General features: G+C 37.3%; 1 protein-coding gene across 2 annotated transcripts in view; it reads right to left on the bottom strand.

Annotated features, from left to right (window-relative positions):
* The window catches only part of USP53 (ubiquitin specific peptidase 53), a 78,782-nt gene that overhangs the window by 43,062 nt on the left and 19,866 nt on the right, over positions 1-15,854 (bottom strand). For both annotated transcript variants that reach the window (XM_015139141.3, XM_015139142.3), the window contains exons 3-4: positions 7,760-8,446; positions 1,723-1,815 (exon numbers count right to left, since the gene is read on the bottom strand). In XM_015139141.3, the coding sequence (XP_014994627.1) occupies positions 1,723-1,815; positions 7,760-7,903 (237 nt within the window). In that variant the 5' untranslated portion in view covers positions 7,904-8,446. The remainder of the gene's footprint in view (positions 1-1,722; positions 1,816-7,759; positions 8,447-15,854) is intronic.

Genomic DNA, 15,854 nt, shown 5'->3' with positions numbered 1-15,854 from the left:
TCCTAGGTTTTACAATTAGACAAAACATTCAAAATTTACTGTGGAATAAATAAAATGTGATACTGTAATGTGATCTAGGCTCATTCTTCATTTCCTAACAATAACCCTATTTTACCATGTTCTTAAAAAAAGAGAATATAAAATTTCTTCCTTTGGTGATTTACTCAATCTTTTCAGGAACATAATGAAATTAAGGCACATAAATTTTTAAAAAAATGTCTGTGTGTCTATGTGTGTGTGTTCAAATATTCAAGAATGTAAAAAATGAAACATTTATCTCTAAAATGTATAACAAAATCTTAAGTTCTCTGGCAAAAGATTTCAGTGACACAAATGAGTTGCTAATATATACTGGACACTCTGTTTGTCTGCCTTCTATTTTCCTCAGCAGAGCAGCCACAGGGATCTAGTTCAAATATTGTATCTGGTTAAAACAGACTGTATCACTCTTCCACTCAAAACAATCCCCCATCTCCCTAAATCACTCATAGAAAAAGCCACGATCCTTACAGAGGTCTATAAGGCCCTACACAATCTAAACCCCTGTTCTAGTTATGTATTGCCCTGTAACTAAACCACCCCCAAAATGTAGTTACGCAAATCTGCAATTTGGGTGGGGACAGCACGTCTCTGCTTCATTTGAAGTCATTTTGGACAGTTTGAATGACGGGACCTGGAATATGTGAAGGTCACTCTTTCATGTCTGGCAGTTGATGCTGGCTGTGGGCTGGGAACTCAGCTCTAGCTGTGTCCAGAATGCCTCCAAGTGGTCTTTCCTCAAGGCCACCTGGCTTCCTCATCATGGTGGCTCACTTCCAAGAATGAGCAACTCAAGAAACAGAGCTGGGTGATAGCTATATCACCTTTTCTAAACTAACCCAACCTCAGATATCTGGATTGCAGCCTCAGTTCTGCCATAGTCTATTTGACAGATATCAGTCAGTAAGGCCAGTCTATATTCAAGGAATTAGATTTTGGATAAGGAAGCATGCAAAAGAATCTGCAGACATGTTTTAAAGCCACCTCGGCTACCCTCACCTCGGAGCTCATATTCTACCACTCTCTTCCTTGCTCATAAAGCTCCTGCCACCCACGTTTCCTTGGTGTTCCTTAAATATGTCAGGTATACTCATACCTCAAGGCCTTTGCAGTTGCTGTTTCTTTGCCTACCTGGAGGGCTCTTCAAGGTCTCGATTCAAATATCAGTTTCTCAGTGAGGCTTTCCTGGCTACACAACACTCCCTATTTTCTTTCCCTAATGTATTTTTCCACTGTTACAACTATTACTATCTAACATACTTATAATATTTTGCTTTGTTATTATTGTCTCCTCCTCTATAAGAATACAAGCTCTATGAGAACAGCAATTTTTATCAGTTTTGTTCACTGCTGTATCCTCAGTAACTACATTGGTACCCAGAACTCAGTAGTAGCTCCAAAAACATTTGTTAAAATGAGTAAGAATAACTGCAAAATAATGAAAAAGATAATGTTCCTAACAATTTTCTACTTAGAATATTAATTTTTAACTGTCCTTACATAAAAGAGGAAAATGAAAACACAAACCTGAGTAAGTCACACTGTGAAGAATTCATCTTCAAAACTATTAATCACCTGACAGTGAACTTTAGTTACAACAAACTGACCCAATATATCAATTATCAAACTTAAATTTTTGAAGGAACAATTGATAGTAATTTTTCAGAGCTATTAAAAGGTTACCTTCAATGCACAAAATATACAGGCATCTCCCTGACAAACATGTCCAGTCAAAACCCGCAAGCTTCGTCGGAATATATCCAATTGCCATAAGACCTAAAAAACAGTAAGATGTGAAGGAAAAAGAAACAAACAGATTTTTCTTACTGTAACAAAAGACAGATTTAGATATTTTACAAATTGCAAAAAGCTAATAAGTAACTTCTTTTAATTGCCTGTACATAATCATACATACATAATCGCTGGAAATAACAGCAAGTATAAAATTGCTACATGCATGTTGTGCATATATAAAAGTTGGATTCAGAAGACACTGTTACTGGTGCACATGAAAAACCATAACAGGCATGGAGCAGGCAAAAACCAACTCCTCATTAAGGATTTGGTCTGAACGGGAAACATGGAATACCAAATAGAAAAGTTGGCAGAGACATGAAAGAGGAAGTGATTATAATACTTGAAACAAACTGAAATTTTGAAAGGAAATATCATTAGACTTTAAAGCCAGAGTGTACTAAATAGGGGTCTGCACATTATGCTAAGAAAAAGGGGTGAGCAGAGGTGTGTGCAGTCACTGTACATGGAACAAGAAAGGGGGTACCTGTGTACAGCATAGTAAGCAGCAGCCATTAATAAATTACCTAAGTATATACTTGCTGCAATTATCACTTATCTTCTGCTACTAAAAGACAAAGATAAAGCAAACCCAAAAAGATTGTAACTGTCAAAACAAATCAGTCCAGTACATAAAATCATTCTGAAAAACCTAAATTCTACACAATGAGGATAAGAACAGTACTTGTGTCTCATAAAGTTCTTGTAAGGATTAAATAATATGTAATGTTTCTAGAGCAGGGTATGGTACTCAACTGGCATGCAACGAGTACCAGCTGCTATTTGTGACTGATACTACTACTACAATAAACAAATAATATCTTCAAATTTCTCTATCTTTTAGTCGTGTCCTCAAATAACCTAAGAAAATCTATTCATGATCTCTCCTTTCTCCCAAATAAAAACAAAAAGTAAATAAAAACAAACTGGTTTTAATATGTCCTATATTTTCAACTACTCCACAACTAAATGTCATTTTAGAATTTCTCCTTAAACGTTGCCTTTTATTAAAGCATAATGAATAGGATCAATTTTCCTACCACAGATAACTCAGTGTTTTTGCAAAGCACTTGATGATGTTTAAAAACTTTCTTGAGTATCACATCCTAGCATATTTTAAAAAATACAATGAAATCCATTTTACCAACAAAGAAAATGATTTAATGACAGCACAGCTTTAGAAATAGTATACCACTGAGGTTAATAAAACACATCTGAAGGCAGGTGTCTGGTTTCTAATTCTGAGTTTACTGTTTACCAATTTCTGGACTGACTCAGGCAAAATATTTTCTGGGACTCAGTTTTCTCATCAGTAAAATAAAGATAAATGTAGTACTTACCTCTTACGGATGTTGTAAGGATTAAATTAGGTGACATATGTAATGTTCAAACAAGCAGTAAGAATACAAAAAATGTGAGCTATTAAACAGTATTATAATACTAAATGTTATAACTTTGCTTCTCAGACATTAAAATCACACTAATGTGTTATATTAGACCTAATTGTACTGCTTTTGCATTAAAGTTTAAAATATTCAGCTAAAATAGAATACCCTCTATAATCTGTTTATAAAGTTAGTGAAGTCTTCCAAATGTAACTAGAATGTCTTCTATGATTACAAAAACTCTGAGTTACACTGGATCAAACTACAGATGAAATGTTTTATGTGATTTATTTCAAGTTCCCTGTACATTACTGTCTTTAACACAATAGTGTAAAGGCTACTTTAACAAATGGCTATCACAAAATAATTATCCTAATTATAGTTAATCTTCATCCATTTCATTTTATTTTATTTTTATTTATTTATTTTTTAGATGGAGTCTCACTTTCTTGCCCAGGCTGGAATGTGATGGTGCCCTTGGCTCAATGCAACCTCAGCCTCCTGGGTTCAAGCGATTCTCCTGCCTCAGCCTCCTGAGTAGCTGGAACTACAGGCGCCTGCCACCACACCCAGCTAATTTTTGTGTTTTTGGTAGAGACAGGGTTTCACCATGTTGGCTAAGCTGGTCTCAAACTCGTGACCTCAAGTGATCCACCTACTTTGGCCTCCCAAAGTGCTAGGATTACAGGTGTGAGCCAATGTTCCTGGTCCCATTTCATTTTAAAATGTTGATTATATTCTATCACTTATTTTTAAAAAATTAAGGTTTAAGCTAGTTGTTGAACTAATTAGTTTTTAGCAATATACACTTTTTCATTATTTGCATGTAGCAATTTAAATGGTGCCTAACAAAATTAATGTAGTTATTTTTGAATATTTATACATATTTCTTATATTAGTCCCAAAAGATCAACACATATCTATACATATATTAAATACAAACCTTTCATCATACATTCTTTACTTAAAAATAATGTAAGAAATAGCTTAAATATTAATATGAAATGGCATATAAATTCATTTTTCTGTCTTATATCAGATCTAAACATTGTAATGTCGTGTTTAGTAAATTCTTATAAGACATATTCTACAATTTATTTCTCAGCATTTTTTAAAAAGTATTCATCAAATTGCAAATCAACATTTGCATTCTGGATTTTCAAAAAGAAAGTCAGGTCTTATCTCATAGAAAATCTATTTGAATAGTTGTTTTGTCAGGGAGAATTGGCTTTGTAAATTAGCTTAAATGGCAGATAACAGAGACCAGCAGATCCCCCAAAGCTGCTAGAGTTGACAGGGCAGAGTACTGCAGAGAGCTGCACAGAGAGTTAACATCAGGGATCAGTAGACGATCCCCCTCCAGTATTTGGGGGTGTACTATGAGGAAACTGTCTGAGGCCTGGGAAAGAAACACCCAAAAAGATTAGAGGGAATACTGCCCAGAGCTCGCACAGGCCCAAGATAGTGCCTATTCCTGCAGCCAAAGAGAAAACTTCATAATTCACAGAGCAATGGTTGAAAAAGAAGAGTCTCAATAGCAGAGAATTTAATCCAAAAGTAAACACAGCTCTGTCCTGCCTAACAAAGTTTAAAGTAAAATGATCAAACTGCTTCCAAATAAACTCTGTCTCAGAACAAAGTTCTAGATTATTTTTAGGAATATAAAAATATCCATAACCTGACAAGGTAAAATTTGTCTGACATCCAACAAAAGATTACCAAGTATTAAAAGAAAACAAAAACAAGATAAGAAACAAAAAAAACAAGTTATTGAAACACACCCAGTATTTATACAAATAACAGAATTAGCAGACAAGTACGTAATAACAATTATTACAACTACACTTCACATGTTTAACAGACTAGCAAATGCTAAGTAGAGACATGAAAGAGATTTTAAGAAGACCAAGATCAAACTTCTCAAAGTGAAAACTACAATGTCTAAGACAAAAAATACACTGGATGGGATTAATTGCAGTTAGGCAATACAAAGGAAAAGATTAATGAACTTGAAAATGGAGTAACAGACACCACACAAAATAAAACACAAAGAGAAAAAAAGACTGAGAAAGAAAATAAAGAGAGCATCAGTGAGCTGTAGAACAACTGGAAAACTTCAGGCAACCCACTGCATATGTAACTGGAAAACCCCAAAGGAGGGAAGAGTCAGAAAAATTATTTGAAGAAATAACAAAGTGTTTCCAAATTTGATTTAAATCCAAAACCCACAGATCCAAGATGCTCAACAAACCCAAACACAAGAAATATGAAGAAACCTGTATCAGGAAACATCATTAAATTGGTTTAAGCCAATGATAAGGAGAAAATCTTAAAAGCACCTAGAGAAAAAGAACAAATAACATACAGAGAAACAAAGATCAGAATATTAGATTTTTCATTAGAATAATGCAAGCTAAAACACAGAGAAGCAAAAATCTTTAAAGTACTGAAAGAAAAATGTCAACTTGGACCATCTTTAATGAGTGAAAATATCTTTCAAAAACAAAAGTGAAATACAGATCTTTTCCAGACATACAAAAGCTGAAAGAATTGATCACCAATAAACCTGTATTACAAGAAAGAACCTTCAAGCAAAAGCAAAGGATATCAGATGGAATGTGGATCTATGCAAAAAACTGATGAGCACCAGAAATGGCAACTATGCAGAGAGTATAAGTAAACAGTCTTCATGGTAAATGTCAGAAGAACGTTCATTTTTTAAAAAATACATAATCAGGCCGGGCGCGGTGGCTCAAGCCTGTAATCCCAGCACTTTGGGAGGCCGAGACGGGCGGATCACGAGGTCAGGAGATTGAGACCATCCTGGCTAACACAGTGAAACCCCGTCTCTACTAAAAAAATACAAAAAACTAGCCGGGCGAGATGGCGGGCGCCTGTAGTCCCAGCTACTCGGGAGGCTGAGGCAGGAGAATGGCGTGAACCCGGGAGGCGGAGCTTGCAGTGAGCTGAGATCCGGCCACTGCACTCCAGCCTGAGCGACAGAGCGAGACTCCGTCTCAAAAAAAAAAAAAAAAAAAAAAAAAAATACATAATCATAGGAATACTTCTCAATGTTCTGATCCATGTAAGTTTCCTCACTCAAAATTTTCACCTGTTCTAATATGCGTTTTGTTTCTCTGAACTATGCATAGTATTTTGGGTGCTAATGAAACGGACAGAAACAGAGGGGAAACATAAAAGGGAAAAGGGGTAGGAAAACGGATAAATAGAAAAGTATCTGAAAAGGCAGAAACCCTTTCTCACAGCCTGATTCCATCAAAATCATTTAATTCCAGGTCTTTTGGTATCTAATATTTCACTATATCCATTGCCACTGAATAAATATTTTTCTGCATTTGTCACAGTAATGTCAGTGGGATCTTTGAGCCAGGGCAGAACACTAGCATTTAAGTGAACTAAAGTAAATTAATGCTTTCTTAATACCAGCTGCTTCTCTTTCCTGGGTGAGTTAGAGAACATTCAAGTTTGGCATCTGTCTCAGGTAGAAGGCAACGGAGAACACAGCTCTGAGTCAGACGTCTGTACGCTTGACACACTCTACACGTGTTTATCCGTCAAATGAGCTAATCAACAAATATTTTTCTCTATTAGTTTTCAAAAGAAAAAATACACATGAAAAGTGAATCATTATATATGAATTCTTTTAAAGTATATTCTAAGGTCAATAGAAAAATTTATCAGTATTCTAAATCTTCCTCATCTTTAGTACTCTACAATGGTCAGGACACAGGATCTATAAAATCTAAAACTGCTGAATAAAAACTTTATTATGCATAAGAAAGTATAGTTATCTAAGGCAGAAAAGCAGGTTAATTAAAAGATTTTCAATAAGGATTGAAGCAAAATGGATTATCCTCCAATTTAACCAAAACAGTGCTGCCCAAATGATGATTCCACAGAGGTAATTTAAGGACCACAGTGGGAGGTGAAGGGAGTTTGAGTACTGAGATTAAAAACTCTGCATTCTCATTTCAATCCAAGCAGTCTTTTTATTCTATCTACAGGGATCCATATACTGTATGTTTTTTTTTTTTTTTTTTTTTTTGAGAGGGAGTCTCGCTCTGTCGCCCGGGCTGGAGTGCAGTGGCCGGATCTCAGCTCACTGCAAGCTCCGCCTCCCGGGTTTACGCCATTCTCCTGCCTCAGCCTCCCTAGTAGCTGGGACTACAGGCGCCCGCCACCTCGCCCTACTGTATGTTTTTTTAAGGGAGGGCTGTTAGCTGATTAAAACAAAAACGTTTGTGTATGTTAGAAAAATGTCCTTAATTTACTAAATAAACCTTTTAAATAAGAAGATTATTTATATCACAGCGATACATCAGTCTGTTGAAAAAAACATTTCCATTTATTATAAAAACCAAAATGACCAGCCAAAACATTTTTGCTCCCATTAAAAGTTATATTAAAAAGTCATTCTAATCTATAGTAACTTTATTTTTAATGTATGAGCTAAAGAAGCGTTAAACAAGGGATATTCTGAAAAGTACTTTTTAAAATATAGTAAGTAATTATGGTCTCACCTGTACAGCACTATTAAGAAAGCAGCTGTTTTGTCCTGGTTCATTTAACAAGCCTTTGGTAGGGGCTAGGGATAGCATACTTCCAGGCTGATAAACTTTTCCAAGATTGCCACCAGGTTTCCGTAAGAATTTTACCCATGCCATTTTCAAGCAACTTTGTTTGCATTTAGGCTAAAAACTATACATTTTTATGTAATATTTTGGACAATAAAATGGATGTCTTGAATTGTCCACTTAAATCCACTGCAGTCTATTTTAATAATGGAAGTTTCCAAGTCCATATCTTTCCTGATGTTATAAACTCTTAAAGACTTTGACAAGTAACAATACGGTGCATAAACATAGAAGTTCTAAGCACTAAAAAAGACAGCTGTTTTAAACAAGGCCTTAAAGATGTTTAGATGTGTTAAATTTTATGGGAGCTGTATAAGGTTAATATGAAAACAATTTTTTTTAATGGCTAAAAATACTGATAAATAAATCATCTCCTTTAATGCATAAGCCATTTGTCCTGATGCACAGAATATGCTAATAATACAAAAAGATGGAGAGTTGGCATTTGGCATGATTCCTTTGGTTGTTTGTTTTCCTTATGTTTTTTTAACAAGAAAGTTTTCTTTCTCTTTCCCAGGTGAAGTTATGAAAGGTGACTCCATATTTCATATCAACCGTGACCTCAAAGCAAATCTACAAAAAAGAAAAAAAAAGTTTAAATGCAAATGCAAATAAGAAAACTCAACTTTACCATTTCAACACAAATATTGAATATAGAATTAAAACTCGTCATAAAAAGGATTAGAACTGATAGCATTCTAATATATATTTTTTTAAATTTCATCATTTACATTTTTAAAATATCACTGTGACATCAATCCCTACCTATCTTAAGCTCAATGTTCAAAGGATGGTTTCATAAGGAAAATATTCTCCAAAAACCTAGAAATTATATTTCAGCTGGTATCCTATATCTGTCAATACTAAATTGTTCTATTTATTAATATACTGTTACCGTCTTACACAGAATTGTATTTTTCCAAAAAAGACAGATTTTATGTAAATGGTATGTATAATTATCCAAAAGAAACCTTTAAGTCATAAATAAATCTTGGTGAATTAAATTTCCATGGTATCAACAAATGCACACTCCTGATTAAAAGGACTTTAAATGTTAAACTTATGAATTAAAAACAAATGAGTACAAGAATACCTTGTTTTATAGCATTTTACTCAATTGCACTTTGCAGATATACTGCCTTTTTAACAAATTGAAGGTGTGTGCCAACCCTGTACCAAGCCAATCTACCAGCACCATTTTCCCAACAGCATATGCCCACTTCATGTCTATGTGACACTTCAGTAATTCTTTTTCATTATTACTGTATCCGTTATGCTGACCTGTGGTGAGTTATCTTTGATGTTACTACTGTACTTGTTTTCAGGCAATATGAACCACTCCCATATACGATAGCAAGCATAATCCATGAATGTGTGTATTCTGACTGCTCCACTGACCACCTGTTTCCCCAACTCTCTCCTGTCCTCAGGCCTCCCTATTCCCTGAGATGCAGCAGTATTGAAATGAGGTCAGTTCATAACCCTACAATGGCCCCTAGGCGTTCAAGGAAAAGGAGTCGCATGTCTCTCATTTTCAGTTAAAAGTTGGAAATGACTAAGCTTGGTGAGGAAGGCATGTTGAAAGCCGAGACAGGCGGAAAGGTAGGCTTCCTACACCAAACAGTAAGTAACCCAAGTTGTGAATGCAAAGGGAAAGCTCTTGAAGGAAAATTAAAAGTGCTACTCAAGTAAACACCTGAATGATAAGAAAGCGAAACTCCCTTATTGCTGATATTGAGAAAATTTGAGTGGCCTGGATAGAAGATCCAACCAGTTACAACATTCCTTCAAGCCAAAGCCCAATCCAGAGCAAGGCCCTAACGCTCTTTAATTCTATGAAAGCTGAGAAAAAGAGGGTGAGGAAGCTAAAGAAGAAAAGTAGGAAGCTAAAAGACGTTGGTTCAGGAGGTTTAAGGAAAGATACCATCTCCATAACATAAAAATACAAGGTGAGTCAGCAAATGCTGATGGAGAAGCTACAGCAAATTATCCAGAGATCTAGCTAACTGATGGCTACACTAATTAGCAGATTTTCCGTGTTGAAGAAGAAACAGTCATCAACTGTTTGACAGATGAAGACTGTCATCTGTTAAAGAAACAGTTGAAGACTGACAATGATATGGACAGATAGAAGAAGATGCCATCCAGGACATTCTCAGTCAGAAAGAAGTCAATGCCTGGCTTCAAAGCTTCAAAGGACAGGCTGACTCTTTTTTTTTTTTAATTACTTTTTAATTTTTTCCAACCCTTGTGTTGAGGGCTGACTTTCAATAGATTGCAGTGAGGGAGCTGCTCTGCTACATACAAAACCCCGACCCAGAAGGAGTTCGTCTACAAATGGTTTAGCACCAGGTTCCCCAAGAATGTGCGTTGCGTGACGGGCGAGGGGGCGGCCACCTTTCCAGCTGCAGGCCAACTCTCTTATTAGGACCTAATGCAGTTGTTGACTTCGAGTTGAAGCCAATGCTCACTTATCATTCTGAAAATTCTAGGGCCTTAAAAATCATGATAAATCTAGACTGACTGTACTCTACAAATGGAACAACAAAGCCTGGATGACAGCACATCTGTTTACAGCATGGTTTACTGAATATTTTAAGCCCACAGTTGAAGACCTACTGCTCAGAAAAAGATTCCTTTCAAAATATTGCTGTTTATTGACAATGCACCTGGTTACCCAAGATTTCTTGATGGTGATGTACAAAGAGATGAATGTCGCTTTCATCCCTGCAATAACCATTCTGCAGTTCATGGATCAAGGAGTATTTTGACTTTTAAGTCCCATTATTTAAGAAACACATTTCGGGCCGGGCGTGGTGGCTCACGCCTGTAATCCTAGCACTTTGGGCGGCCGAGGCGGGCGGATCACGAGGTCAGGAGATCAAGACCATCCTGGCGAACACGGTAAAACCCCGTCTCTACTAAAAATAAAAAAACAGTAGCCGGGCGTGGTGGCGGGCGCCTGTAGTCCCAGCTTCTAGGGAGGCTGAGGCAGAATGGCGTGAACCTGGGAGGCGGCAGAGCTTGCAGTGAGCAGAGATTGCACCACTCCCGCCTGGGCGATGGAGCGAGACTCTGTCTCAAAAAAAAAAAAAAAAAGAAAAAAGAAAAAAAAAAGAAACACATTTCATAAGGCCATAGCTGCCACAGAAAGAGAGTCCTCTGATGGATCTGGGCAAAGTAAACTGAAAAACCTTCTGAAAAGGATTCACCATTCTAGACGCCATAAAGAACAATCAGGATTCACAAGAAGAGGGCAAAATATGAACATTAACAGGATATTTGGTTAATGATTCCAACACTTACGAATGACTCTGAGGGGCTCAAGACTTCAGTGGAGAAAGTAACTGGATGTAAACAGCAAGAGAACTAAAATTGTAGGTGGAATGTAAAGATGTGACTGAATTGCTACAATCTCATGATAAAACTTGAACAGGGGAATTGCTTCTTGTGGCTGAGTAAAGAAAGTGGCTTCCTGAGATGAAACCAACTTCTGGTGAAGATGCTGTTTAGAACATTACTGCAGTGTCAGGGTTCGACCCCAATTCTGAAAGAAGATCTACGGTGGGGAATATGTTATCAAATAGCTACACTGTTTGATATGTTGTCACATGCTACAGAGGAATCTTTGGTGAAAGAAAGAGTCAATGTGACAAACTTCATCATTGCCTTATTTTAAGAAATAGCCACAGCCACCTCAACCTTCAGCAACCATCATCCTGATTCAGTCGCAGCCATCAACATCAAGGCAAGACCCTCTATCAGCAAAACGGTTACAACTCACTGAAAGCTCAAATGATCATTAGCATTTTCTAACTGTAGCTTTTAAGTAAGATATATATATTGTCTTTTTAGACAATGCTATTTTGCACACTTAATAGACTGTGGTATAGTGTAAACATAACTTTTATATGCACAGCAAAACAAAAAAATTCCTGCAACTTGCTTTATTGCAGTGGTCTGGAATCAAACCTGCAATACCTCAGCAGTATACCTGTATTACTAACAGTTTTGTCTAATCAACTGAATTTTGTTGATGAATTACTTCATTCAACATTTTTTGAGTCACGTATTGAACCAATCACTGGAACTAACATTATAATGACAAAAGGCAGACAATACCTTAATGTATAATAAATTGTACAGTGTACTAGAAGGGTTATGTGCTAAGTAGCAACAAAAGCAATCTAAGAAAAAGAGATAGGAAGTATATATAATGTGGGATGGTTTGTGCTTTTAGATAGGATAATGAACAATGGTCTCATTGAGGTTACATTTGCACAAAGATTGGAAAGGGATGAAGAAGCCACCTGAGAGAAAGAATTCCAAGCACAGTGAACAGAAACCTCAAAGATACTGAGGAGCGTATCTGGTACAGTGGAGAAATAGTAATATAAAGCCTGGTGTGGCAGGAGAAATGTGAACAAAGAGAAAAGTAAATGGGAAAAACACAGATCATGTGGGATCTCACAAGCCCTTTTTAAGAACTCTGGCTTTAAACTCGGGTGATGACCACGCAGGGTGGCCCACATGTGTAATCCCAGCACTTCTGGAGATCGAGTGGGGAGGATCACTTGAAACTAGGGGTTCAAGACTAGCCTGGGCAACATAGCAAGACCTTGTCTCTACAAAAAATTAAAAAAAAAAAAAAAAAAAAAAAAAAAGCCAAGCATAGTTTTACTCAGGAAGCTGAGGCGGGAGGATTACTTGAGCCCAGAAGTTTGAGGCTACAGTGAACTAAGATTGCACCACTGCACTCCAGCCTGGGTGGCAGGGCAGCAAGATGCTGTCTCTAAAAACAAACAACAACAACAAAAACTCTGGGTAACAGTCATTGAGTTCCATAGCACAAAAAGATGACAGACATAATGACACAGATCAGTTCAATATCATTAATCAAATAGCCATTAAAATAGTGAAGCACTGAAAAATAAAGAAGTATCAGTCTCTAAAAGAATCCAAGTCAGGAGACTTTGTTTCTAGGCCTATTTATTGGCTGCTTAGTCTTAGATACATTCTTACCATCTCTGATTCATGGTTTCTTCACTTTTAAGATGGGGATAACAATAACAGTGCGTTTTAACATAGGTTAAATGTTTTGAGAATTATAAAACATTTGGAGGACTATACAGCCAGTCCTCCATATCCACGAGTTCTGCATCTGTGGATTCAAGAACCACAGATCAAAAATACAGTGTTTGTGGGATGCGGAACCTCAGCTGTGGAGGACCAACTTTTACTATTTGTGGGTTCCCCAGGGTCCACTGAAGAATTTAAGAATCCATGGATTGTGGTATCTGCAGTAGGTCCTGGAACCAGTCCACTGAGGGATGAATGTATTATGTTAGTTGTTTTCTTATTTTAATTTTACTCTACAGTTTATAACCCCTTCTAAAGTGATCTAAATGATCCTGAAACTTTGCGCACAAATTAAGGTTTTCATAAATTTAATCATGTTTTTACAACATTAAGGAAGTTCTGTATTGGTAGTACATTTTTATTTTTAATGAAAGAATCTTTTTGAAATATTTTCAATAAACTTTATTAGACACCAAGTCTGCTCCATGAACTATTTTAATATATACCTTAGCATACATATAAAAATCACTACCCTTAAGGGGTTTAGTTTGGTGAGGGGCACAGACACAAACAGATAATTTAAAAATATTATGGCTTCCATTCCAGCACAAGATTTCAAACTTCTGCTTCCCTCCCTCCATCTCAACCCTGTAGATTACACAAAAGCAAAAAGCAGTCTAATGAAGGAAAAACCTTGGGGACACTAAAAGCAACTGGCTTCTAGGGTGTTAAGGAAATGGCAACCAAGAGATGGAGCAGGCCAAATGCTACCAACTGGAAAACACCTAGTTATGACCTTTTCCATTGCTCTGGGCAATGCTCTGGGCAGAGAATTTCTACCCTACAGGATGCAATGAGACAGAAAAGCTCTGCTACCACCCCAGTGCCATCTGCAGAGTACAGGAGATTATTATATCAGGAAAGCACCAGAACACAAGCAGTTTGGGAAACGGTAACAAGTTTAGGTCACCTGCAAGGCCCCTGTGTGTTCTGTCCTCATCCGTGCTGCATAAATACAATAAGAATAGCAGGTCCTGGAGAAGATGATGCCTCTAGGCAGGTCAACAGGAAGTTCCTTTTTGGCACCAACTGTCGAAATGCATCACCCCGAATCAAGTTCATACACCCCCACATCTACTCCATGAAATCACACAAAAACGCATGTTAGAGCCTGGCCTTTCACCCTGCTCCCCAAGCAAATATTACTAGCTCATAACTTGGTACTTCTAGGAAAAATATAACCAGACACTTGGAGAGTATGAGCACAATGAAAGAAAGGCAACAAACTGAACAATCTATACCATAAGAAAAAAGACTAAAGTGAACACAAATTTAAAACAAACATAATAAATATTCACCAATTGAAGATATGTCAAGATTTTTCAAACTGCTGAAATAAAACTCGATGAGTTAACTAGCAAATTTAATACAGGGGCCAGGTGCGGTGGCTCACACCTGTAATCCCAGCACTTTGGGAGCCCAAGGAGGGCGGATCATGAGGTCAAGAGATGGAGACCATCCTGGCTAACATGGTGAAACCCTGTCTCTACTAAAAAATACCAAAAAATTAGCCGGGTGTGGTGGCGGGCACCTGTAGTCCCAGCTACCGGGGAGGCTGAGGCAGGAGAATGGTGTGAACCCGGGAGGCGGCGTTTGCAGTGAGCTGAGATCGCGCCACTGCATTCCAGCCTAGGTGACAGAGCAAGACTCTGTCTCAAAAAAAAAAAACAGAATATAGGGCAAGAACATACTAGTGAGCAACAAGTTCAGGCCAAGCAATTCTCCTACAAAACATTAAAAAAGGAATAAGGAAGCAGAAAATATAAACACTTCTCAAAAGGTATGAGACATTGTTAAAATATCTAAATGTCAATATCTAGTAAGATTCTCAGGAAGGGAAATAAGTAAATATCTCTAGAAATGATTAAGAATTTCCCAGAATTAGAGACTGAGAAACTCAGATAAAAACAGGATGTGTAACTCAAAGAATTCAAACATGATGTAGGAAAAGGCCGGGCGCGGTGGCTCAAGCCTGTAATCCCAGCACTTTGGGAGGCCGAGACGGGCGGATCAGGAGGTCAGGAGATCGAGACCATCCTGGCTAACACGGTGAAACCCCGTCTCTACTAAAAAATACAAAAAAAAAAAAAAAAAAACTAGCCGGGCGAGGTGGCGGGCGCCTGTAGTCCCAGCTACTCGGGAGGCTGAGGCAAGAGAATGGCGGGAACCCGGGAGGCGGAGCTTGCAGTGAGCTGAGATCCGGCCACAGCACTCCAGCCTGGGCGACAGAGCGAGACTCTGTCTCAAAAAAAAAAAAAAAAAAAGGAAAAAAGAGAAGTAAGATGAAAACTGTGAAACCTAAATACTAAAAAGAAAACAGATTTCCAAGTCAATTTATAGTCAAACAATAGAAAAAATAAATCCCAAAGTAAAATTTTACAAAAACTGACAACATCTTTACAAAAAGCCTGATAAAGGTGAAAAAAAAAAAAGAGAGAGAGAAAGAAAAACATAAACACTAACGAAATTGATAAAGGAGAAATGACCAGACACATAAGCAATGGTAAGAATATTACTTTCTTTCTTATGTCAATAACTTTGAAAATCTAAAGGAACAGGTAATTTCCTACAAAATACAAATTACCAAAATTAATACAAGAAAAAATGAAAAGCTTAAAAAGGCTAGTTTAGAAGAAAATGGAAAAGAGATAAAAGTTCTCCCATGGTTTTTTTTTGTTTTTTTTTTTTTTTTTTTGAGACGGAGTCTCGCTCTGTCACCCAGGCTGGAGTGCGGTGGCCGGATCTCAGCTCACTGCAAGCTCCGCCTCCCGGGTTCACGCCATTCTCCTGCCTCAGCCTCCCGAGTAGCTGGGAGTACAGGCGCCCGCCACCTCGCCCGGCT

Source organism: Macaca mulatta, chromosome 5 (genome assembly GCF_049350105.2).
Source record: "Macaca mulatta isolate MMU2019108-1 chromosome 5, T2T-MMU8v2.0, whole genome shotgun sequence".
NCBI lineage: Eukaryota > Metazoa > Chordata > Mammalia > Primates > Cercopithecidae > Macaca > Macaca mulatta.
The sequence above is the reverse complement of the archived record's forward strand: the minus strand, read 5'-3'. Positions and strand labels throughout refer to the sequence as shown.